The 25804-nt window shown below is 42.6% G+C and overlaps 7 protein-coding genes across 7 annotated transcripts; 3 read left to right on the top strand and 4 right to left on the bottom strand.

Moving 5' to 3' along the window:
• Window positions 1-2362: 2362 nt before the first annotated feature.
• EAF01_000677 (uncharacterized protein) lies at window positions 2363-4096 on the bottom strand (the record flags this gene model as incomplete). Its single annotated transcript, XM_038908927.1, has 4 exons — window positions 2363-2645; window positions 2701-3850; window positions 3897-3986; window positions 4043-4096. The coding sequence occupies 4 exons, from the start codon at window positions 4094-4096 to the stop codon at window positions 2602-2604; spliced, it is 1338 nt and encodes a 445-aa protein (XP_038775833.1). The 3' UTR covers window positions 2363-2601.
• A 376-nt stretch (window positions 4097-4472) lies between these two features.
• On the top strand, window positions 4473-5426 carry EAF01_000676 (uncharacterized protein; the record flags this gene model as incomplete). The annotated part of the gene is made up of 1 exon (XM_038908926.1): window positions 4473-5426. One exon carries the CDS (start codon window positions 4473-4475, stop codon window positions 5424-5426), a length of 954 nt encoding a protein of 317 aa, XP_038775832.1.
• Window positions 5427-5640: 214 nt separating this feature from the next.
• Window positions 5641-7513, bottom strand: EAF01_000675 (uncharacterized protein; the record flags this gene model as incomplete). The annotated part of the gene is made up of 5 exons (XM_038908925.1): window positions 5641-5922; window positions 5977-6903; window positions 6959-7070; window positions 7196-7372; window positions 7422-7513. The coding sequence occupies 5 exons, from the start codon at window positions 7511-7513 to the stop codon at window positions 5641-5643; spliced, it is 1590 nt and encodes a 529-aa protein (XP_038775831.1).
• A 1267-nt stretch (window positions 7514-8780) lies between these two features.
• On the top strand, window positions 8781-11609 carry EAF01_000674 (uncharacterized protein; the record flags this gene model as incomplete). The annotated part of the gene is made up of 4 exons (XM_038908924.1): window positions 8781-8953; window positions 9006-9458; window positions 9510-11248; window positions 11317-11609. 4 exons carry the CDS (start codon window positions 8781-8783, stop codon window positions 11607-11609), a joined length of 2658 nt encoding a protein of 885 aa, XP_038775830.1.
• Window positions 11610-12883: 1274 nt separating this feature from the next.
• Window positions 12884-14738, bottom strand: EAF01_000673 (uncharacterized protein; the record flags this gene model as incomplete). The annotated part of the gene is made up of 4 exons (XM_038908923.1): window positions 12884-13079; window positions 13146-14043; window positions 14096-14177; window positions 14391-14738. 4 exons carry the CDS (start codon window positions 14736-14738, stop codon window positions 12884-12886), a joined length of 1524 nt encoding a protein of 507 aa, XP_038775829.1.
• Window positions 14739-18018: 3280 nt separating this feature from the next.
• EAF01_000672 (uncharacterized protein) lies at window positions 18019-22736 on the top strand. Its single transcript, XM_038908922.1, has 3 exons — window positions 18019-19728; window positions 19801-21321; window positions 21380-22736. Exons 1-3 carry the CDS (start codon window positions 19384-19386, stop codon window positions 22280-22282), a joined length of 2769 nt encoding a protein of 922 aa, XP_038775828.1. The 5' UTR covers window positions 18019-19383; the 3' UTR covers window positions 22283-22736.
• A 715-nt stretch (window positions 22737-23451) lies between these two features.
• On the bottom strand, window positions 23452-25759 carry EAF01_000671 (uncharacterized protein; the record flags this gene model as incomplete). Its single annotated transcript, XM_038908921.1, has 2 exons — window positions 23452-24577; window positions 24624-25759. The coding sequence occupies 2 exons, from the start codon at window positions 25757-25759 to the stop codon at window positions 23452-23454; spliced, it is 2262 nt and encodes a 753-aa protein (XP_038775827.1).
• Between the last annotated feature and the right edge of the window lie 45 nt (window positions 25760-25804).

Here is a 25804-nt window from a genome sequence, read left to right as displayed (position 1 = left end):
GAAAATCATATAAAAGGTTGGAGTTGAAAGATAGATATGACGTGTGGGTTATTTGTTTGGAACACTTTAAGACTGTTATCATTATTGATTATCCTTCGAGTTCTCTCCTCCCTGATTCTCACCACTTAGATACCTGAATTTTGAATAGAATTTCAAGTGATCACCCGTAACAAATATGCAGAATTTCTTTACATAATGTTCACTTTCACTCTGGCAATCACTTCTCGGCGTACCCGTCTGCAGCAGCGTCTTGAGACTGCTATATTGCTACTAGCTTCTGATTTTATTTGTCACGATGATTTTATATCGCAGATTTCGATGAGAAGATTTTTGACTGCACTAAGACTTGACTTTTCATCGCTGAGCTTCGTAGAACAAGGCGGTGTAACAGAGCAGAGTAAAGTCTTCCTCTTTGCTGGGAAATATAGACTAAGTGTTATAGTTCTGATGGCAATTGAAAGTGACTGAGGTCTCACACTTCTATGGAAATAACATATACTCTACGATCACTCTGTCTAAGTCCAACTATTTCCCTCTATGCTTACCAGCTCATAAGATCTTTCGCAATTTCCCTCATCTTCGATCTAATACCCAACGCAACAAGCAAGAAGATACCATAGCGTGATAACCCATCAATCAATTGTAAAAGAGAACTCTTTCCTCATCAGACACGTGACCGCTCTTATGATTCTAAAGCGCTGACAATCAACTTTTTCTTCTACACAAACATACAGAGAACTATCCGATGATTAAGAGTCAAATGGCTGCCTTGCAGTTTATGTATCCCACATGCAAACTTTCAAAGTCTAAATCACGTCTAAGTGCGACATCTTCAGATTCTCCTCCCTTTCAGTATCTCTCACATTCCGTGTCATCTCTGCGTTGAAGTGATTATTTCTAAAGATCGAAGAACATACTCGGAATCTCAAGGTGATATATTCTGCCTTCATCTTCACCCTCAAACTCGCCCCGAAACACCCAATACAAACACCACAATCAAAAGCTCCAAAGGCAACCAGTCCCCAGATATCTAAGCGAGAACTACCACAAGTGACAATCGCGCATGGAAATTTCGCTACCTAAGACGAAACATTCACCACAACATAAAAAAAATTGAATTAAAAAAACATTGGATTCATAGGCAGACTAGCGAGTCTGTATCAAGCGAAGCGAAGTCTATTATCCTGCAAGATCAAATTCGAAATAGAAAATAGATTCCTCTAATGAAAACTAGAAAATTCTAGCATCTCTGCTCTGTGCTGGATTTCGTGTCTATAAGTATTTTATCTCTCTCCCCCTTTTCTCTATTCCCTATTCCAATTTTTCCTTCCTATTACCATAGCAAGTAAAGAGAATACCGCTCGAATTCTCAAAGCTATCTATCTTTTCAAACGGGATTCTCATCTCATCTCTCATCCAAAAGCTACTTACTACATTCAGTTCAAACCTCTCATCCAACCCCACACAACCATCTCGTTTCTACCATCTCCCCCACAAAACACAGCTAGCTCAAATGTCTCCCAGCCAGTCAAACAATAGATCCATCTCCCCATACACAAACACATACACATACACACCCTACACCCCCCTCTCCTGGACCACCGGCTACCGCGCCACTCGCCCTTTCTCCCCTCTCCTCCACAACCCCCAATACCCCGCCCACCCACTCGTCCCCCCCTTCATCCCCCCTCCACCCTCTCCCCCCCTCCAACCAACCCCCTTCTACCTCACACAACTCCACCTCTCCCGTCCCCCTACAATCCCCAATCCCTTCCACACCTCTCTCCCTGCACTCCTCACTCTCTCCCCCGTACTATCCTCTTCGCGCTCGCGCCCTACACCCTCCGTTTCTACACCACAATCCTACTTCTATGGAATATCATCCCTTTGGCCATTCTCCATATCCTCGCAATGCTGCAGCCATGTTATCGAGGTTTGGGGAGGAGAGTGAGGGAGATTGATTGGCTGGCGGTGGGGATTGCTTTTGTAGTTTGGGGGGTTTCTGCGAAGGGGGCAGACGGGAGTGGGGGAGGAGATATGGATTGGGATTGGATATGGAAATGGAGAGGGAGAGATGGGGATGGGGATGGAACCGGCGTATGTGATTGCGATTGGGTATTCTAGGAGTATGAGATGATTGGTGGAGGATGGGGATGAAGGAGAAGTGCTTATTGTTTGGCTTTGGCTTGGGGATTGGGAATTTGTTGATTGTGAACTTAAGAGTCTTTGATGGTGGGGTTGAGGCGGAGAGATGAACGAGTGATGGATGGATGGATTGGTGGCCTCGTGGAATCAAGAAGATTTGTTTCAATCAATAAAGTTCGTGGTTGGAATTGTTATGTCTAAAAATGTTTTCGGCAGAGCTATCGTCATCCATTCTTTCTATCTATAGGTTATCGCATTACGCCTAGTAGTCTTCCAAGTTTCAAGAAGAATGTGATCGTCACAAATTTCAAAATATTTCACAGAATAAAAACTAAAGATAACAAATGTGGACATGAAACTCAATGCATTATACATGGTAACTCAGCCCCGGTCACCCATTGATCTAAAGACGGAGGGAATCAATACAAACAAGAGAAAACCCATCTATGTAACCGCTTAAATGCCCAAAGAAAACTCAACACCAACATCGATATCACGAGCTGATTTATATGTTAGCATCAATCATCAACGAATTTGGATTGAAAGTGAACTCACCCATCTTCACAACCTTTGAGAATTGGACAGCCTTCTCAGCTGCGCTTTGCAAGTCATCAATGGAGAAAATCTTAAGACCAGACTCGTTGATCAACTTGTGTGCAGCTTCCATGTTTGTTCCTTGCAATCTTGCAATAATTGGGATTCTAAGGTTCATGCTCTCAACAGTGCTGATGAGACCTTGAGCAATAGCATCACAACGAACAATACCACCAAAGATGTTAACGAAGATAGCAGTAACCTTGGGGTCACTGGTGATGAGAGTGAAAGCCTCCTTGATAGCTTGTGGGGTAGCTCCACCTCCGACATCAAGGAAGTTAGCTGGTTCACCACCGTTAAGCTTGATGATATCCATAGTAGCCATAGCAAGACCGGCACCGTTTACCAAACATCCGATGTCACCACCGAGTTTGATGAAGTTAAGACCAGACTCTGCGGCACGGACTTCCTCAGCATCCTCTTGGGTAGTATCACGCCATTCGAAAACCTCCTTTTGACGGAACTCGGCGTTGTCATCGAAACCAAGCTTAGCATCCATGGCAAGAACCTTGTGGTCAGAGGTCTCAGAGAGAGGGTTGATCTCGATTTGAGTAGCATCCTTCTCCATGAAGATCTTGTAAAGTTTTTGAACGGTATCCTTGGCATCCTCGATACATTGCTCACTGAAACCAATATCAGTGACGATCTTTCGTGCGATATCATCAGTGACACCCTTGTGGATATCAATGTAGGTAGTAGTGATTGCGTTTGGGCTTTCCTTAGCAACAGTCTCAATATCCATTCCACCTTGAGACGAAGAAACGATAACTGGTCCTTGGGAAGCACGATCCATCAAGATAGCAAGGTAGAATTCCCGACGAGCAAACTTGCGCTCGCAGATATAGACAGAGTTGCAAATACGTCCTTGGGCACCGGTTTGCTTGGTGACAAGCTTATGTCCGATCATTTGGTCTGCAAACATCTTTGCTTCGGTTGGGGAGTAGATAACTCGAACTCCTCCCTTTAACCCATTGTCGAAAGTACCCTTTCCTCTTCCACCTGCAAGAACTTGTGCCTTGATAACCATGTCATCTCCGCCAATCTTCTTTGCAATAGCCTCGGCCTCGGCAGCTGTTTTCGCAACAGATCCATCAGGAACACCAATTCCATACTGTATTCTCGTCAGATTCGTCTCCGCCCGTATGATTAATTCGTACCTTTCTTAACAAATCTGCTGAAAGATACTCGTGAATGCTCAAAGCTCTCTTTTGTTGCGCAGCGCCGACCATGCGGGATGGCATTGAGGCCTAGGACCATGTTAACTTTGTTGATAAGAGACTTTTCTGATATGTGGAAGAATTACCCTGCTTGCCTTCAAGGCAGCTGCCAAAGGTTGGCTTCTAGCTAGCTTGAACATGTTGATATTTATTAAAAGCGGAAGACACAATGCCGTCTTTCTATCGTAACCAGATCTTTTTTTCAGTGATTGTCCTTCCGCCAAACGGGAATTCGCGAAGCTAGTACGGGAAGCGTAGCGGACCGACAGCGCTACTTTCACGTGGGCAAGGTGGGATAAAAGATAAATCCTTGAGTTTGAGCCTTGTCACATAATTTTTATTCCACGAACGAATACTTTAGCCTTGTCAAGTCTTACAACATTAATAAACTCGTTTTGGTACATCGAATGAACATACGCCGCATTACGCGGTAACGCAGGACGAAGCTACGCAATTAAACCCCCCCGCAACGAGGATCCAAACATCGCACGATACAGCCATTCAGAATAGCGCAGCATGGCCAAATTCGCAGATGATCAAACGGAAGCACCTCCACCCAAGAAAGAAACATGGGAGGAATTCAATGCGAAAATGAACCGTATACAAATGGCCCTCGCAAAACGTGAAGCCATTGCGGAAAACATCCTAGCAAAGTACCCTACCGAACGACGCCGTAAGACGCAGGAAGAAATCGACGCTGAGGATGCCTTGTGGTTTCCTACACCGGCTGGAAATCAACCACTTAATACAGATCCGGCGTTTGCGAAATTTTTAAAACCGGCTGCGGAACGGAATCAGAAAACTCTGCGCGATAAAATGCTTCCTTCGAATGAGTTAAGAGCTAGTAAAGCGAGGGATGCCGAGGAGAAGGCTGCGAGTGCGAAGAGGGCATTGGCGGATGCTAGTAGTGATGAAGACGAGGGACGAACTGCTCTAGGGAAAGCAAAGAAGTTGAAGACGAAACACAATAAGACAAATGGAGTGGAGGGTGATAAACCATTGATCAACAAAGCCTTGCTTGCCCAAAACCAGGTTGAAGAAGGGAAAGAACTGGTTAATAAAGCTTTATTACTCCATCTCGAAGATGCAGACGAAAGCACAGAAGTTACCTCTAAGAAGTCGAAGAAAAAGAAGAAGAAGAAGTCCAAACAAAAGAATGCGCTGGCGGAAGAGGATGATGAGCAGAGTAATCTGGAAAATAAATCGCCTGAGGCTGTTGATCAAATGGATGTGGACGAGGAAGACTTCAATTTATTCCGCAGCAAACCTGTCGATGCGATTCCAAAAGATAATCCACCGACCGATACTGAAAAAGCTTATGAGGGAGATCCTGAGACTGAACAGGCATCAGATGACGAGAGGAAGGCTAGGCAAGAAGCAAAGAAGCTTCTAAAGGCCCAGAGGAAGAAAGAGAAAAAAGACAAGAGGAGAGAAGAAAGGTCAAAGATGAGTGTCGACTCGGAAGACTAGCAATAGCTATGAGGTAAAACGTCTCTATTAGGTTTGTGTATACTATTCTAATCTGCACCAATAATACTATGATTTAGTCTAGAAGACACAACTTCAACATTGTTCTTTCTTAGTAACTCCCGTCGCTTTTCTAATTTATCCGAGTCGTATTATTACATGAAGCCCGTAGACCTTGTACCATACACATAATCATAATTACAAATAATCTAAACCTTTACTTCCGACTCGCTTTTTCTGCATCGCTTCCATATGAAACTTGTCCACTGCCATCCTCTGTCACAACTCTTCCCACACCACCCACGACCTCCCCATTATGTTCCGCCTCCTCGGCCGAAACAACTGGAGGACCACTAAACTCTTTTCTACCTCTAATTACATACCAAAGAAGACTGATAGAAGCGAAGAAGACAAAAACTACACTCGCGTAATTCATACTCACAGGAGTGACCGGGATAGCGGTTGGCATGCAGAAAAGGACGATGGCGAGAGTAATCCACTATATAGTCATTGATTAGTAACCCAGCCAGAAGAGAGGATCTTCAATACTCACAACAACGGTAATAGCATTAATAGCAAATCCAAATCTGCCCAACGAAAACGAAGCATGCTTGACTGCTTGTCTCCCCCGGATAAGATTGACCAAAATCGGAATTCCATATGAAACCGACAAACAAATGGTAGCCACACCCGTAAAAGCATTAAAAGCGCTCGTGGAACCAAAATAGATACATCCGAGCACACAATCCACTACGGTAGAAAGTACAAGGCCCCACAATGGGATATCATATGTAGGATGTACGCGCTTCCAGATACGAGAACCAGGAATGGCTCCGTCGCGGGCAAATGCGTATGTGCAACGACTTGCAGCGGTCAAGGCGCCAACACCGGCGAAGAAGAGGATACCGAGAATTAGAAATAGAAGTCCGAATCCACCAGCTGCGGAACCAGTGACTGTTTTAAAGATGTAGCCGATGGGTTGGCCGTTCAGTTGGCCAAGAACTGAAGTTACATCGGGGAGAACGAATAATAGAGGGACTAAGTAGAGTATTCCAGTAACTCCTGCGGCAAAGACAGATAGAACCATAGCTTTAGGAACTTCTCGCTCGGGATTTTGTACTTCTTCGCACATGGCAGCTACCATTCCGTAGCCGGTTAAGGTATAGGCGGCTTGAAGGAGACCAACGAACCAGGCCCATCCAGAAGGCCAACCAGATGCCGATGCATCGAAATGGGCGAAAACAAACTCGGCATCTCGACGATTGTTGGCCATTACTAGGAGAGTAACAATGATGATAATCACCGAAGCCGCAGTCCAATATATACAGATTTTGTTGATCAAATCCAGGTATTTTGCACCGAATACATTTACCGAGAAAGCAATTGCCATAACGGCCCAGAAACATAGGACTGTTTGCCATGCATTGGCCACGAAGTCTTCATTAAAGATCGAGATGGAACTTAAAATCAATTGTGCACCCTGCCCTCAAATATCAGCATTTTGATCATTCACACCCCGAGAGAATTTAACATACCGAAAAGTTGATGGATAAAGTTACAGTCCAATTGCCCACCAAGGTCAACCATCCCGTGATCCAGGAAACTACAGGAGCGTATTTCCTGGTGCTAAGCGTAGCAGACCAGTAACTATGTTTCAAAGTATCAGTCTAGACTTTTTCAAAGACCTCGGCGTTTCTCGGGGAAGCTCGGCATTGACAAATGTCGACGTCTATATTTTTTTAAATGAAAAAAAAATCTTTGGTTGTACCTACTATACACCTCCAGCAGTCGGATACACACTGCATATCTCAGCTAGTGAGGCAGCTATAGCAAGTGATATACACGATACAAAGATCCAACCATATAACACGGTCACAGATTGACCATCGGTCAGCGAGTAAGCGAGTGTTGTGCTGAGACCGAAAGGAACTGCCATAATAGCGAATGATCTAATTTTTCAGTCAGTATGGACCGTTGGAGCAGGAAGGGATAACGTGCAGGCCTAGAATACTCATCATGCTCAGGGAACGAGGCAATTCAGCCGTGTATCCCATATTAGCCAACGCAGCATCTTGATTGGAAGCTGCCATTGTTATAAAAGTACACAGATACACGCAAACAAAGCTGGAATATGTTGGAAAGCAAGCAAAAGACCGATTAAAAAGATGCTGAGAGGTTGAATCTCTAGCAATCGAGGGAGTTGAAGTACATGGAAGTGCTGATAAAGGGTCAAACACTGGGGACTCTAAAGATTGTGAGATGGCCGAGAGATAGAGAATGGATTGATAACTTATCGATGGTGATAGCGTCTAAATGTCGGGGAAACCCAAAATACCAGGGGGAATTTGTCAATGGCAACTGTCACTTACAAGGAACTTGGATCCAGAACTTTATTTGATGAGGAATAACGTAAAAGAATTATCACACAGAACACCAGTTTTTACCTTCCATCCCGTGAAAACCCAAACGCTATTTGTGGCTACGGTTAGATAGATTATGGTTACTAGGTAGGTACTCGGCAGGTACACTAAAAGTTAATCGTCAAGTATAAAGCAAAGGTATGTAAAAAGGGTTTTGAGGGGGAAAATCTGGAGAAATCCCACGAGACATATACCAACCGGTAAAAGTATCAGACGGGAGCGAGGGAATAGGGGGAAAGGGGGAAGGGGGGGCGGATACATAGGGTCATCCTTCATCCTTCAGCCTTGTTTCTTTTTCATTACCTACCTACAGAGTACTCTTGTTGTCAAAAAGTATGCAACTCTGCCGCTAAGCAACCCAGGTTGCTCCTCTCGCTCCTCTTGTAGTTTACCATCGTGTGGTGTGTGCATCTGTCTAGCTTTGGATTTGCATACTTTCTAGCCGCACAAATATCAGATGGATGGGAAGTTGGAGCGCCATATGAATATTGTTGAATTTTGGGAATCCACATCAAACCATGATATGATTAGATGAACTGCAATTTTATGCATCCTTCTTATATGTTGTCAAAGTGACGTGTTAGAAATGAACCAATCTAATGAATCAATATCCATGAAGGAGAAGAAGAAAAATTCGGTGGCATAAGTTATAAATGAAGGAGGGGTTCGAGAACGCAATCTCTGATTTATATTTGTATATCAAACTGTCCGCTGTTCGAATAGATTGTTAGATGAAATGTTTGTGTTGCACTTCAAGTTCTTCTCAACCCATTCTTGATTGCCATCCCAATCACGTGTATCGAATCGGCTAAAGTTGCTGAATATATCAAGTTGGACAGGTTCAGATCAGATGCCAATTGTCCCTTGAGAGAAACAAGGGTATCTATTCTTTTCAACGTCACTATCACTACCATATTATAGCTAGCCAATCACTGACATGGCTGCTTCCAACATAAATGGTCATGGTGAAAGGCCTTCCGCAGCTGCAAGATTTCCTACAGCTCCTTCAGTCATGACGATGAACGGTAATTTTGCATCTGTTGGCGATGCGCCGACGAATGAACAATATGAACATGGCATACAAGTTATTGACGAGCAGAAGGAATTCAAGTACGCAAAATTCGAGTTGGAAGCTCTACCACGGCTGACAGAATTTGTGTAGTCCTAATCTCAACACCTATCTTCAATTCACAGATACAGCACACTCTGGCTTCAACTACCATCTTATATCAGTATTCGGGTCACAATCCACGGGAAAGTCTACGCTCCTCAACCATTTATTTGGCACACAATTTGGGGTAATGTCCGAGAGGGAGAGGAGGCAAACTACAAAAGGAATATGGATGTCAAAGAATAAGAATCAAAACTCCGGGGCTTCTGAATCCGAGACTATGGCCGACAACATTTTGGTTATGGATGTTGAGGGAACAGACGGCAGAGAGCGGGGTGAAGATCAAGACTTTGAAAGGAAAAGTGCTCTCTTTGCTCTAGCCACATCAGAGGTTCTCATTGTCAATATTTGGGAACATCAAGTAGGATTGTACCAGGGCGCAAATATGGGCTTACTCAAAACTGTATTCGAAGTAAACTGTCAACTATTCCTAAAGGACAAGCAGTATGTTTTCTTTTTTTGAAGATCATTGACAAATTTAGTAACACTCCACAGGTCTACCCCACGATCCCTTCTATTCTTTGTTATTCGAGATCATCTTGGCACCACTCCACTCGCGAACCTCAAAGACACTCTCATTCAGGATTTAACTGCGATTTGGACTTCTCTTTCCAAGCCTGCCGGTCTCGAGAATTCAAAGATCGAAGATTATTTCGATTTCGCATTCGCAGCTTTACCACACAAGATCTTACAACCAGATAAGTTCGTTACGGAAGTCCAAAAGCTTGGTACAAGGTTCAGAGCTGGACATAAATCTACACGGGCCGAAGATGCTGGGTTCGAGGGAGGTGTTTTCTTGCCAGAATATCACCGTCGGATTCCCGCAGATGGGTTTTCGGTGTACGCAGAAGGTGTCTGGGATCAAATTGTGAGTAACAAAGATTTGGATCTTCCTACTCAGCAAGAACTTTTGGCACAATTTCGTTGCGATGAAATCTCTCGGGAAGTTTTGGTCTTGTTCGATGAAAAGATTCAACCACATGAGGAGAAGCAAGCGGAAGATACCAGGTCAGGCAAACCTACTGTCATTGCGGACTTGGGTGCTACCGGTAAAACGACTCGCACCAATACTATCAAGAACTTTGAGACACAAGCTAGCAGATATCACAAAGGTGTATATGCTTTGAAGCGTACCGAGCTTGAAGGAAAAATCGATACGAGATTGAAGGCATTATACCACGGTCAACTTGTGGCAGCTCATAAATCTGGGGTCGCGTCCTTTAGCGATGCCGTTTTAAATGCTGTTAAGCTTGGTCAGAAGAGAGCAGCTTCATATGAATTTGCGGATATCGTGGAACGTGAAAAAGCGGCTGCACTTCAAACTTTCGAGACAGAAGCAAAGAGTCTGTATATTGAAGGATTAGCGTGGACTAATTTCAAGTCACAATACGATCTCTACGAAAAAGATCTTAATGAAGTCAGCGGTAATCTCAGAAAAGAAGAAATGAGACGTCTTGCAACACGAGTTGAGAGATGGGTTAGAACACGATTGAATGATTCCATTGGACTTGAGTTTAACAAACTCGGTTCTGGAAGAGGTGGTAGTGGAGCCCCTGAGACAGGCGAAAAGTCTGCTTCTGAGAAGGACTTGTGGGATAGAATCTGGAAAACTTTCGTTGATACAGTCAAGGAAGCAGAGTCTAAATTCACGGATAGAGCAAAGAGTTTCAATGCCAGTGAGGATGAGATTGAAGTTGGTCTATGGCGTCTTAAAAGAAAGAGTTGGGGTGTCCTCAGAGCCAAGATTGACGAGGAAGTCATGGAAGGTAATATCCTTCTCAAACTTCGAGAAAACTTTGAGGATAAATTCCGCTATGATGAAGCGGGTGTTCCACGTATATGGCGTCCTTCTGATGATATTGAGGGAATTTATACCAAGGCCAGAGAATCAACTCTTACCCTCATTCCATTGTTATCTAAATTCAAGCTTTCGGAAACATCATCACTTCCAGAATTATCTGAATGGATTGGTAGCACCCCGGCTAGTGTCGATCCTAAGGATGAAGAAGACCTGACTCCTATTGGTGGCGTGGATGAAGAAGAAGGAAAGAATCTCGAAGAAGAAATGACGGTTCTTAGTGAAGCCAAACGTCAAGATCTCGTCGTTAGATTCAAGAAAACTGCGGATGGCGTATATGTTGAAGCTAAACGTAGTGCTATTGGTGGAGTGGCCCAAGTTCCGTTGTATTTCTATGGTCTTTTGTTGGCCTTGGGTTGGAATGAAATTGTTGCTGGTATGTTCTATTTCCCCCTTTTCTTGAAAATTTGAACCACATCATGAACTAACAATCATCTTTCATAGTCCTCCGTAACCCAGTTTACTTCATCTTCCTCATTCTCTGTGGTGTCGCTGGATACGTCACTTACACACTTAATCTCTGGGGTCCAATCATCCGCATGATGAACGCGGCTAGTACTCAAGGAGTCGAGATTGGAAAGGAGAAGTTGAGAGATTTTTTGAAGGATAATGAGATGGGCAGACAGGCTTTGGGAATGCAAGGGAGAGATCACGGGGATAGTGACGGGATTAGTTTGAATACTTTGGATAGTAGGGGAAAGAGGGCTAGTAGGGAGGAGGAGGAGGAAGAGATCTAGAGGGATGAATTGTGCTGGAATTGTGGGGGGAAAGAAGGAGAGGGGGAGGTGTATATTCGACGTAGTGTAGTTAGTACGGGGGGAGATGTGGTGGTATAGAAATTCAAAAAAGTTTGGTGTGGTATTGGTGTGGTATTGGTGTTGTTTTACAGCGTGTGGATGATTGGGTGATTGGATTAATGTGTGTGGTGGGTGGTTCTCTCAAAAATAAAATAAGACTTGAGGTTTTTTTTTGGAAGTAATTCTGTTGATGGGTGATGGATGTGATGGCATCAATAATGCCAATCAAATCTGATGATACTTCTTGAATATTTTCTCCCTCTCCCTCTCACTTCTTTCCTCATATTATACCAGTCAGTCTGTAATAAGTACCTAAGTATATCACGTCTACCTACCTACCTACATCTAAGAGTTATCGAACTTACTTATCACACCCTATATATTTTGTAACAAAGTTCCTATAAAAAAGATATTTTTCTATACAAATCAAAAAAGTTAATAACCTTTTCCATTTAAGGAATTTTATTTTAAAAACTTCAAAATAAGGAATTAATACGTGTATTTTTTATTGAAAAAAAAATATATATATATATTATTTTTAATCATTTTTATTCATAAATTATATAGATTTGAAAATAAAATAAAAATGAATTTTTTTTAACTTGTACCGCTTTTCCCATACAAAATAAGCGATTTCTTTTTTAATAACTTATAACTTTATAAATAAAATATTTAAAAATAAACTAGCTTTTATATATATATATATAATTCCATTAATTCTAAATCGAATTTGAATTCTGTTTATGATTTTATATAAAGCTTGAGTAAAGAAATAGAGGTCTTAAAAGCTGAAAAATTAATGGTTTTAGCAGGGAAATCGAAATTTATGTGGTGAGAAGATTCCAGAACTCTTACATAATTGTGAGAGAGGAAAAATGTGGGAAGACTACTTGTTTTTCGAAGAGGTGGAGAGGAAAGCGTGAGGAACGAAAAGGAAGGAATGTAGTATGTATATATGTATATATGTATCATTATTATCTCATTTAGGTAGGTAGAACTATATGGGTATATGTATATGTATAGGTAGGTATCCAGGTTATCCAAGTATCCAAGTATCTCATAAACGCAACAAAGCAATCAACAAACAGACCGCCCAATGAAAACTCCTATCCTCTCGTTCCAGAGTTTCGGAATTCTATAACATTTTCCCCCCGTTTTCCTTCCCTTTCCTTCCCTTCCCCTTTCCCCCACTCAATCAAAACTACAAGAATAACTCACAGAAACCATCGAAACTCCTGCACACTCGGCCCGTCCCTCAACAACTCCGTCGTCGTCTCACCAATATCCAATTTACGCCCGAGTTTTGCGTCGCGACGTCGATTGTCAAAAATCATGTATAGGGCGAGGGAAGTGCTGAGGATGACGCCCATGCCGCCGAAGGCGGCGGTGGTGGCGAGGGCGGGGATATATCTGCTGGGGGGTTAGTGGGGATGAGATGGGAGAAGAGGGAGGGAAGAAAAGAGGGAGAAAACTAACTTAGGAGCATCTTTATTCAAAAAGATATTCGACGAAACCAATCCCATCAAATTACTCAGCGGCACACCCACACTACTCATCACCACGCGACGGCCTTCGTGCGGGATATTGTTATTATACCAGGTACTGAGTAATACACTCGGAGCTGCAGTTCCCCAGCACATCATAAAGGTAGCGAAATAGGCGACGTGCAGTTGGGAGGTTACGTCGATGGAGACGTAGATGATGAAGCCGATGAAGGTGAAGAGGAAACCGAGGGCGATGAAGGGCCCACGTCTGCGTGTGTAATCGGAGGAGAAAGCGAGGATGAGGAGCATGACTGCGCCGGAGACGTTGGGGGCCACGGTGTAGAGATTGGTCTTGATGGTGGAGTAGCCGAGACGGGCGACGATTTGGGGGAGGAAGAGGTTGACGGATTGGAGGGGGACGCCGAGACAGATTTCGATGGCGAGGAAGGCGTAGGTGGAGGGTTGTTTGAAGATGGCGAGGGAGTCGTTGAGGTGGAATTCTTCGTTCACGATGGAGGAGGAGTCGACTTGGATGCGGTGGTAGGCGAGGGTGCGTTCGGGTTCGGTGAGGAATTTGGCGGTGGAGGCGGAGGCCGGGAGGTAGAAGAAGGCGAAGATGGCGAAGAGGAGGGTGGTGCTGCCTTCGATGAGGAAGAGGTAGCGCCAGGGGTAGAGGGGGGTGCTGGTTATTTGGAAACAGCCGACGGCGAGGAGACCGGAGAAGGCCGAGGCGATGTTACTTGCGGCGTAGAAGATGGCGAGACGACGGGCGAGTTCTCCACGACGGTAGAAGGTGGTGAGGTAGTAGATCACGAGGGGGAAGAAGGCGGATTCGGACATGCCGAGGAACCATCTGAGAGTCATCATACCGCCGAAGTTTTGGACGGCGACTATGGAAAGAGATTAGTTTGGTGTTGTTGGAGCTTGAAGAATATAACTTACCTCCGAGAATAGTGAATGATCCGAAGAACATCATGAGGATGGGTAGGACGGTTGCAGGTCCATACTTCTTTCCAAGCGCAGCCTATAGAATGTTAGAATTTTGCTGATGAATAAACGATGGTAGAGCTCATTTAAAGCCTCTTTAACTCTCTATAGACTGCTCAGATCCCACTTGGACATCTGAAGTTACATCGGAAGCATTAAATCAAGTCAAATATTGACAATACGCCAACAGCCAAACCCCCACCCCTCCAAAGTAGATATACGACCAAAAACAAATCCCAGAAATACTCACAATAGGAAGTGCGCATAACACATAAGGTATATAAAACACACTCAAGATGATATTATACTGATTACTCTTGAAGCCCAAATCCTTTTCCATGCCATCCGTCTTTGCATTTCCCAAATTTCCCTTGTCCAGCGAGTTGAACAGGTACATGCACGCCAGCACAGGGAGTAAACGAAAATCGAATTTTCGACACAGAGCCCTCTCGGCTTGGTGATCAAAGACATATGCGGATTCGCAAGCGAGACCGAGTTTGGATTCCGGGTCGTCGATCTTTTGCGTGGTGCTGGGGTTTACTTTCACGTCGCCGGTCTCGGATAGAGAACTTCGGGAGCGGGATCTGTGGAGGGACATTGCGGATTTTGAGATGTGGTGGATGGGATGAGTAGGTGGTCGGAGGGGAGTGAGGAAGGGATGAGCTTGATTCCTCGTGCCAATGGTATAGAGAGAGAGTATATAACGATACAATGGCTACTACTTGGAGCTAGAAATATAAGAAGAGCTACTCCGTGCCAAGGATCTGTAGAGATAGAGAGAGGTGATAATGACAAGCACGCAAAACTCGAGAGATACAAATGAAGAAACAGAACACACTTGAACACAAGAACTCAACCACTTACCTACCTACCTACCTACATATCATATATATACAACCATCTCATACGATAATAGGCAAAGCCAACGTCTAATTCCTTATCCCTTATCAAGAAAACTATTTCCGACGATATTACTTTTCGACCTCAGCAGCAGCACCAGGACATGCAACTCCTCCCATCTATCTCGATTCTCCATGCACAATTTTTTTTTTCGCACGATTCTTATCGCCAGGCGAAAGGTTCCATCCATGTTTTCCGAACGTTCATCCCCATCCCTTGAATATCATAAAAAGAACCAATCAGATTCCTCCCGTCTAGGGAAGATTGCGGAGGCATGAACGGAGATATTGTTTATCTAAGATTTAGTGTGCCTGAGATGCATTTTCGCGAAGTCACCCCGCGTATTTGGATATGAAGGTGGGAGATAAGGGGTTCAGGAAATGAAGCTATCAGGTGAAAAAGTGTGTAAGTGATTAGCTTTTGATAAGGTTGGGAAGGTTATCTGATGGAATGTCATGTGATGAATGGACTTGCATTAATGAATCATGAAATGGAGAGTCCTGGAAGTAGATATTGTAGTTGATCTTTTTACACTTGAGTATTGTTAACATTGGATTTGTTTCAGTAGTATAGTAATAGAGAAGCATAATGAAGTACTAAGCATTCGAGGGGGTGCGGTATGTGTGTAAGTGTATACCTCTTCGTTGTAGCTGCCACGTGACTGTATTAGTCGTTCCATCAAACTCAAGATAATAATCCAATCCATAACTCATATCAAATCCTACATCACCTAATTGCCTTTAATACTCAATCCTCTACTCTTCATGGGGGTAAACCCCCAAACCCCCATAGCTCGCTGCGCTCGAAGTCACAATGCACACAGACCCGAACAGCGTACATTGTACACCAATCTTGAAGCCGTCACGTTTTCCCATCACAGCCAATGCAAAACATGATGAGTAAAAGCAAAGCCAAACCCCATATTTTCCTGGTACAATTAAATCACGTGTAGCACCAGCATGTCTCTCGAATGTCTCAGCTTCCGCCTATCGGACATTTTCTTTCTTTCTCCGATCGAATATTGGTAGGTAGGTAGGTGTGCGAATGACGTCAAGAGATTTGATCTAGGATGTGGTTGACCGTCACTTCGCCGTTGAGACTTATTATTATTATTATTATTATTAGGGCTGAGAGATTGCGGAGGAGAGGAGGGAAGGAGTGAAGAAAGAGACCCGAAGAGGAGAGAATATTCGATGGTGATCTAGTAAGCACTTATATGTATGCAACACCTGCCGTATTGGATATTAATACCTAAGGTTACCAAGTAGTCTATACTGTACTTCGTACTGTATTAATCAAATCCGGAGCGAAGCGAAGAAGCCTCCACGGCAGTGGCCCAGCGGAGCGTCATTCAATTTAGGAACTGGATCTTTTACGGAAAATAATGAATGATTTTGTACTCTTTGATCGAAATCCTTTGATATTAATATAAATCTGGGGATTTCTAAAAGATAGAAAGGAAAGTTAAGGCTAATAATTCATTCCCCTTACAGTTCTTTAGTTGATTAGTTGATTAGTCCAATATGTTGTCTTGCATGAAATAGATGATGTTACAAGACATTTGTATGCTGTACTCGATCACTTCTTCACTGTTGATGTTCTAGACTTTTGGATCATCCGTTTCTTGTGAGATTGTGGAATTGTATTGAACAGGTGATGGATGGATGGATCCGATGATTGAGGAAGGGATTCTTGATGAGGATTTTTCTTGGATGATAGATGGAGAAACTGCTGATCAGTAACAATAAGTGAGTATGTACAGGTAACCTTGGAATATCATGAGATGAATAAGCTGGCTGTGCAGATTATATGATTGAGGGAAGGAAGAGGAAGAGGCAAAGGGGCAAAGAGAGGGAAGAGGGAAAAGAGCAATCGGAGTTTGGACTTTTCTTTCTGTTCATATTATTACTTGAATACTTGGATAGATAAGTTTTAGTTGTTTATTAATGGGCTTTGCCTCGATGTCAACTCCTTTGATCTGATATTCCGTATTCTTATTCTATATTCTCTATTCACTCTTCGATCTACTGTTCGGTCCGCTGTTCGGTCTACCGGTATAAAGGGGGTTTATTATTAACATATGATGACCAAGTAAAGTAAAACCAATGACGTATTGTAAGATCACAAAGAACAGAAAGCGTTCTGTCGTAATCAGCAGAATGTTGGAACTTGTAAACAGTCTCTTTCTCGAATATTTTGGGTATGAAGACGTTGAAGTATTAGATGTGAGGAGTGTTATTATCTAATGCGATTTTGGGGTTAATAGATGAGATATAGATACAATGTACCGAATCTCGAGCGTATGTACTCAAATAGAAAGGGTGGTTGGTATATTCAGAACATACTCTGTAGAGATAGTGAGGATTGGATTTACTGATGTAGGTAGTGATGTACAACGGATAACCCTGGACGGGTTGAATGGCCACATCTAGATGTCATCATAGATACATCGATACATGCTCGGTACGGTGAAAAAAGCGATGAGATGAGTATTGATATCATTCATTCATTTGATTGATTGATCAAAGGATAAAATAAAGTATGAAAGGGGGGGGGGGGGTCAGCCGATTTTAATATATGAACTGGCTAAGCTTATTAAAGTGTGTATTGTGTATTGTGTATTGTGTATTATATTCCAGATTTTATTATTTGACATGAGAATTGATGAGATTGATGAGGTTGAATCAACATTTCTATTGCTACTACTCTGTACCTACTATGTAGTGTAGGTAGATATAGTATATACCTACATTGTGTCCATCTAGATAGTAGTATTCCTATGATGAAATATTGGCATTAATACATCTTCCTGTATTCAAAGTCGGAAACAATAAACCCTTCTAGAACAAATGTGATTTATTGGTAGGTGGGCAGTTTGTGTTCACACCATCGTCATCTTTCCTCAATCAAGTAACGTACTATCTATATGTGTATATAGATATATAGTTTATGTAGTTTATATAGATATATATTAGACAATAAAATATTGGGTTCGAGATGATTCAACCCTCTCTTCCTTCTGGTTTTTCTTGATTCTGTAAACTCCCCAGTACCTATCAGCTAACCCATTCCACGGAATCTCAGCCGTCCGACCCTGAATTTTTCTTGAATGATCTACACTCAATAAGATCATCATCAAACCTTTTCCGTCACCATTAAAAGGTAGAAACTAATCCAGCCAGTTAATATTATCGTCCTGACCCATGCAGGTCCAAAATCTGACCCTCCTCTATTCCGCATCGGTAGCATAAACTTGCGGATCTCCCTCCCTCAACCTTTCTCATGCTTCCCTTTACTCGAACAGATTAACAATGAACAATGAGCAACAAACTCTAATCTTCTAAGCACTTTATAGCATTCAACGAAAGCACTTACGCAGTAACCAGGCATTTGCGATGAGAAGAGAGGAGAGGAGAAGGGCAGCAACAGACATCGAAAGACAACCACAGGACCTACCTACCTATTAGCGACCAACGAGAATCTATCATATTATACCATCATACCAGACCATATCATCCATCCACCGGTCCACTCACTTGCTCACAGCCACTACAACTACATCGTACATATTACATATTACATACATACAGACATACAGACATACAGACATACAGATATACATACATACATACATACAGACAGACTACATCCAACTCAAAACTCGACTTTCAACCCACCCACCACCACTATCCAAGTGACAGTACCCCCTCTAAGTCTAAAAAAAAGAAGAAAAAGAAAGAAAAAAAAAAAAGAAAAAAAAAACCCTGAATTGGATACCATCAGCCTTCTTTCCTTCTTTCTTTCCTGCCCTCTATTTGCCCTAATTCTTTACCCGTTAAGGATTATTCACCAAAAACTCAATCATCCCCGTCACAAATCCGTCATCGAATCCTATAGATCTATCGCTTACATTTCTCTCGCCCATTTCGAAATCTTAACTTACCCAAGTCCCAAAGGAGAAGGATTTGATTTCAGGAAAGGATATACGAACAACCAAGCAAGCAAACAAGCATTGAGAGAGTAATCAAGAAACCTTCTTTCGACTTTATTATTAGATTTGGTGTCATCCGTTGTCATCTGCGCAAAGTCAACCACGATCCACCCACCTTCTAACCGTCGGTCAATTTACGAGTACCACGATCACCCTGCCGTACCAAATACGATCATTACAAACCTCATTTCAAAAAACCGCATTTCCACTCTACGTCGCAGTGAATAGAAACGATGGCAATTACGTCCGATTAATATCCTTTTGGTTATCTGGTAAATAGTCTCACTCGCCCACGGAAGGAAGGAATCATATTGTAACGAAAAGGATAAAAGGTTTGGCGCTTCAAATTCAAATGGTTGTCAAAGCAGCAACGAGACCTTCACCCAGGTCTTCTCAGTCACATCCACATCCATATCCACATTCGCATTCGCAATCACAATCACAGTCACAACCACATAGAACCGCTACAAATCCATCTTCCACGAGCCCAATCATGAGTCCAGCAGCAGGGAGAATACCTGCATCCGTAGGGCAGACTCTGCCGCCTACTTCCGCCTTACGATCCCCAGGTATTCAAGCCGAGCAAGTTCGGAGTGCCAGTCCAAATTACTTCGGTCTCATTGTTGAACCGTCAAGTAATCCTAGAGAAACCAACGCTCTACCCAAAGCAAATTGGAGTCCTACCACGTCTTCTATAGTGAGTCCAATATCCCGAGTCACACCCATGGTGAAGTCATTTCTAATGTTGGATCTTTTTTTTTTTTTGTAGTTCTCATTTGGTGGTGCCACACCAGAGCATATACCTATAAACTCAAATCCTGACTTTGAGGCTTTCAAAAAGCAATCTGAATCTAATAACAGATTCAATCTGAGTCATGGGGGTCTGGCAAATTTCTCAATGTCCCCAGGTCCTTCCTTACTCCGTCCAAAGAACGAGAAAAAATCCTCCAAAGTCGATGCACACGATGGACCTCCGTCACCTAGATCCATTCCAAGAAATAGGGATGCACCATCACGGGATGGGGATGTTGATAGTGGAGCGGATTCAGCATATGTATCTTCGTCCGAACGAGTGCCGACTTCTTCCACAAACCCTCCTTCATTCTTCGAATTCCCACGCCAGATGTCACCTGCCAGTTTTTCATCTTCAATGTCACCCGTGCAAAGAAGCAACCTCTCACATCTAGACGAAAGACACCCTAGACTTTCTTTACCTCAAAATAAAGCAGATCCTCCATCGCCACGAGCACCACAACCGCGTCAACATCAGCGAGCGGACACACTCCCATCGATGTTAGAAGATGGGCCAGCCATGATCACGCCAGCACAATTGAAGGAAATGATGGATCGTTGTCCCTCGATAGAATTGTTGCTACTCGACTGCCGAACTTTTAGCATCTACTCACAATCAAGGATTGGAAATGCCCTCAATTTATGCATACCCACAACCTTGTTAAAACGACCTTCATTCAATCTTCAGAAGCTTCAAGATACTTTTACCAATGAGGAAGACAAAATCAGATTCTCAAAATGGAGGCAAGCCAAATATATCGTTGCTTATGACAATAGATCTTCAGATAAAAAAGATGCAGCACTAGCTATTAATACCTTGAAAAAGTTTACCAACGAAGGCTGGAACGGAGCAAGATATATATTGAAAGGTGGATTTGATACCTTTGCACAGAATTTTCCAAGGTTAATTGACCGGGGCTCCACACAATCCTCACAGCCATCACGAATCAATCTTACACTTGGAACGGCATTGCCTGGAGTTGCACCAGTCGCTGGTGGATGTGCCATGCCGGCAACAAACAATGCAGCAAACCCATTTTTTGGCAACATTCGACAAAATCAAGATCTTATGGATGGTGTTGGTCAGAGAGATATTGCAGTCCCTGAGGATCTCGCGAGAGACCCATCTGCTATGAGTGTTGTTCCCAGGTGGTTATCAAAGGCTGCAAAGAAAGAAGATCATGGCAAGATTGTTTCAGACAGATTTCTTCACATTGAGCAAGCAGAGTTGGCAAGGATGAGAAAGGCATTATCACAAGGAGTTCGATATGGAAATGGGTCAGAAGCCTCGAATAATTCTAATGATGTTCAGATCGCGGGTGTTGAGAAGGGTAGCAAAAACAGATACAACAACATTTGGCCATTCGAGCATGCCAGAGTGAAACTACAAGGTCGTACGGAGGGCACGTGTGATTATGTTAACGCAAGTCATATCAAGGCATCGAGGAGTAATAAACGTTATATTGCTTCTCAAGGGCCCTTGCCTGCAACCTTTGAAGTCAGTACTTTCGCTACCCTTATCTCCCTTTTTTTTTATTGGTACTAACACCTTATAGGATTTCTGGAGTGTAATTTGGGATCAAGATGTCCGAGTCATTGTCATGTTGACAGCGGAAGCAGAGGGAGGACAACTGAAATGCCACTCGTATTGGTCTGATAACGAATATGGCCCCCTCAAGCTTAAAAAGGTATCCGAAAAGAAAGTTCACCTTGATGCTACTAAACATCGAAATTCTACAGACAGAAGAGATTCTGGACGAAAGCGCGCAAGTACTACTCAAATTACACCCCCGTCTCCTACAACAGAAGATGCTCATGTCACCGTCCGGAAATTTACACTTTCCCATGCCGCCCATCCTTTTACACCAATGCGAGAAATCACACAAGTACATTATTCTTCCTGGCCAGATTTTGCTTCGCCGGCAAAACCTAGTCATTTGCTCGCTCTCATTCACCTCGCCAATTCTATGCAACGCGCCGCCGCTTCCGTAACCGAGACTCCCCGATCAGGCGAGCCTGAAGGAGAAAACACAAGACCAATGCTTGTACATTGTAGTGCGGGCTGTGGTCGCACGGGAACCTTTTGCACAATTGATTCTGTGATTGATATGTTGAAACGTCAACGCAAAGAACAAAAACACGGTACTACACCTATGGAATTCGATGATCCTAGTAGCGGCGATTATATGGGACGGGGAAGACCGGGAAAGAAAGCAGATATGGATTGGGTCTTTGATCAAGATACCGATTTGGTGGAGAAAACGGTGGAGGATTTTAGAGGACAGAGATTAAGCATGGTGCAGAATCTCCTGCAGTATGTACTTTGTTACGAAACGGTTTTGGAATGGGTGGCGCAGCAGGTGGTGGGGAATGGAAATGGGAATGGAAATGGAAAGGGAGGAGAGGGATCCAGGGGTGTTAGAGATAGAAGTGGTAGTTTGAGTGAGTATCAATATTAATTAATAAGTTTTGAGAGACTTTGATTTAACAGAAAGTCGAATAGTGGAGAAACATTATTCTGCTCTTGCTTCTTTTTATACTATACCGTTTTCTTCTTCTTTCTTTCTTTCTCTCTTTCTTCTTTTGATTCGGCATTGGAGATTTGGCATTGGGGATTCAGGATTCTTTCTTTTGATGCGAGTCGATACCGATCGATAGGAATCAAATCAATGATTTGCTGAGCAATATGTATATCGTTGTGTATATATATCATGTATCATGTATGTTTATACGAATTTGATGGATGGAGGGAATGATGGATGGATGGATAGATGACAATAGAAAGACGAGCGAACAAGCGAGCGAGCGAGCGAATTTTATGATTTGTTTATTTGAGCATACGTAGTGTAGCATACATAGCATAGCATAGCATATAGATATACCTATATTTCCTACAACGTAGTTCATACACGAGCAAATCATATCATCGAATGAATCACTTAAAAATACACTCCAAGTAGTCGTATATTTTTAATAAGCTTTTCTTATTTGAATAATTAATTATTATTTTTGGAAAGAAAAAAATCATTAAAAATATTGATACGAGAGAAATATTTATAATATTTCGGTGTTTGTTTATACAAAAATTCATTTTAGCTTGAATTTGTTATATTTTATATTACAAAAACTAATTATTTTTTCATTAACTTTAATAATATTTGGAATTTTTGAATAAAGATTAGATTTTTGAAATACTTAAAAGATTGGAGTTTGTATGAGAAATTTTCGAATAATTCTATTGGCTAATAAAGAAAATGTACGATTATATATAAACGAATTTTATATATAAATTGAGTAATTCATTTAGTGTCATGATTCACTCGTGTATGAACCACGTTATCTTTATTCGGTAATTGATTTTGATTTTCATTTCGATTTCGATTTCGATTTCGATTTACACTTCTTATTTTATTATAATGTGTTTTGTGTCTATTCATACCTTCATCATTCTCTTCTCTTCTCTTCTCGTCCTCATTCTCATCCTTCTTATACGTACTTTTCTCTCTCTTCATAATGTTACATCATCCATCTGTCCACGAATTCATCCATCCAAGTATTTATTCTCCCATTCCCCTCCCTCACCTCCCTCCTCCCCTAACATCATTTAAACCACCTACCCACCACCGAACTACTTAACCCCAATAAACCCCACCCCATTCCTCGCTCTATCCGCCGCCTTACTCATAGCCTGCTCCTCGACATCCGTCCACTTAACACTCAGCTGATCCCACTTCACCGTCTTGTACTCGTGTTGAAACTGTTGTTTCATTTTTTGATAGCGAACCATTTCCTTGGGGTCGCCGGAACCGCTGTAGATGATGAAGGCTGTGCATGGAGGGAGGGATTGGTAGATTTTATGGATACGTTGGGTTAGGGTGAGGGTTGCGGGGGCGAAAGGATCGGTGGTGGTATTTTCCGAAGGGGTTTCTGTGGGGGTTTGAGATTCGGTAGTGGTGGATTCGGTGGTGGTTGCTGGGTTACTAGAAGTTGACTCTTCCATAGTAGTATCTTTATCGTTGGCTTCGGTGTTATTAGTACTGTTACCATCTACCGCTGGACTTTTGGATTCTGGTGCACGAGGAAGTCGTTGATTATTCCATTCCTTTAAATCCTCCAACTCTCTGAATCTTCCCCACACAAAGTCTACTCCACCACCTGGAATCATCTTTCCATCAGAATCCCCATTAACAGCTCGAATGACACCTTCCATGATTTGTTCATCACTCGAACAGCCAATCGAGAAAGTTGCAGCACCACCAGGGCCTCTCTTTGGATCGCCCCAATCAACAGCTGCCGATGACTTTCCATCTACAGATGCCGGTTTAGTTGTTCCTCCCTGGCTCTTATATTTTACACCAGTTCGAGCTAGTCGCTTAAAGATATTCTCACCCTGTGAATCATTTGCTCCCCAATCAGATCCTTTTTCACACTTAAGCTTTACGAGATCGAGACACGTTCTCGCATCCTCGGTTGAATCATGACCAGTTGCTCCATGTCCCTTTTGTATCTCTTTACCAAGATATTTCTGGGCCAGCCATTTAAGGGAAGATTTGAGTGGCCGACCACGAGGATGAGGATATATGACTGCGGTATCGATGATATATGGATGTGTAAGTTTGAGAGCTTTAAGATCGGAATCGAGAGAATGACCGATCAAGATTGTTCGTGGATGGAATAATTCGACTAATTTCTTTTGTATGTCTCGTAATGTTGTTGTAACTGAAGCAAGCATTGCTTCGGTGATACCAGAGTATCTACATACTGTTAGAAATATGATCAAACGTCGAAACAAAAACTTACTGGGTGAGATAATCGATGATTGGCTTCTCGGGTTTTACAAGCTCATCAAGAACAACTGATCCATCCCAACCAACGATGCTTATGCGCGTAAGTGAGAACTCATTTTTGCCAGTCATACACATTTCACAATCCATAGCAAAGATCTCCCTGCCGACTGTCAGACTTCCTTGCTCAAGCTCATTATCTGGAACTGATCCATCATCAAAATTTTTAACGTTTGTGTCTACCCATCCATGAGCCTCATCAAGCTCCCAAGTCTTTCGTTGCTCTGCCAAGTTGTTTCTATCGACTAAATCGTCATAGGTTGCGGGATGAAGGGTATAACCATTTTCTTGAAGATCTTCGGGCGATGTAAGGAATTGTGTAATTGGTGTGCGAGTGTTTTGCCAACCATTAGGCTCTCTGGCTTTCTTTGGACCTTTTCCATTATTACTCTTATTCTCTTGGCTTTTAGTTACAGGTGCTGTTAGCATAGCATGTAGAGGAGAATGCATCTTTGCATATTTTTTATCTCCTGGTGTTTTGACTGGCCATATATATTCAAACATATCCGCAAATAGCTTCAAATTTGTAGGCAAAGTTTCAGACTTTAACTTGCGTGGGAGGTATTCATCTGGAGAATGTCGATGTGAATCAGATACAGGCTTGGTACCAAACATAGATTCTTCAAGTCCAGGGACCATAAGTACGACAACTTTTCGGAATTGTGGTCGATGACGAATAGAAACAAACTGAGGAGCCATCCCATCTGCAAGAAGGTAAAGAACGAGGCTTTGTAAATCTCCAATCTTAATTGGACCTGAAAGCCTAGATTCCTTTGCTGCGAAGGTAATAGCAGGATAATTTCCATTTCCAGCCTTGGGTATTTTCTTGGCTTTCTTTTTTGGATGTCTTTCTACCTTTTGCCATTCTTCAGATGAAGGTTTCTCACCAAGCTCTTCTTCAGCTGGATTCTTTGCCGATATCAGATTGAATTCTGGTAATTCTGGTTGACGAAGTTCTGATGATACTGTTTCCATGCCAATTGAATTGGATTCTGCTGCTTTCTCATCATCATCATCTTCATGCTTGCGCTTTTTAGGATTAATATCACCAGCGGGTTGCTGCGATACAAAAGGAATATCTGCGACAGTCATTTTCGAGGATTGTCGTAGTCAAATATATTGTGTATCGCATTCGCA

Source organism: Botrytis porri, assembly GCF_014898465.1.
Source record: "Botrytis porri strain MUCL 3234 chromosome Unknown BPOR_001, whole genome shotgun sequence".
Classification (NCBI taxonomy): Eukaryota; Fungi; Ascomycota; class Leotiomycetes; order Helotiales; family Sclerotiniaceae; genus Botrytis; species Botrytis porri.
This window is presented reverse-complemented; position numbering and strand designations above follow the sequence as displayed.

Coding starts and splice junctions, on each gene's coding strand:
- EAF01_000672 (XM_038908922.1), top strand. CDS start 19,384: ATGGTTGTCAAAGCAGCAACGAGACCTTCACCCAGGTCTTCTCAGTCA. Junction 19,729..19,800: donor GTCCTACCACGTCTTCTATA/GTGAGTCCAATA, acceptor TTTTTTTTGTAG/TTCTCATTTGGTGGTGCCAC. Junction 21,322..21,379: donor CCTTGCCTGCAACCTTTGAA/GTCAGTACTTTC, acceptor AACACCTTATAG/GATTTCTGGAGTGTAATTTG.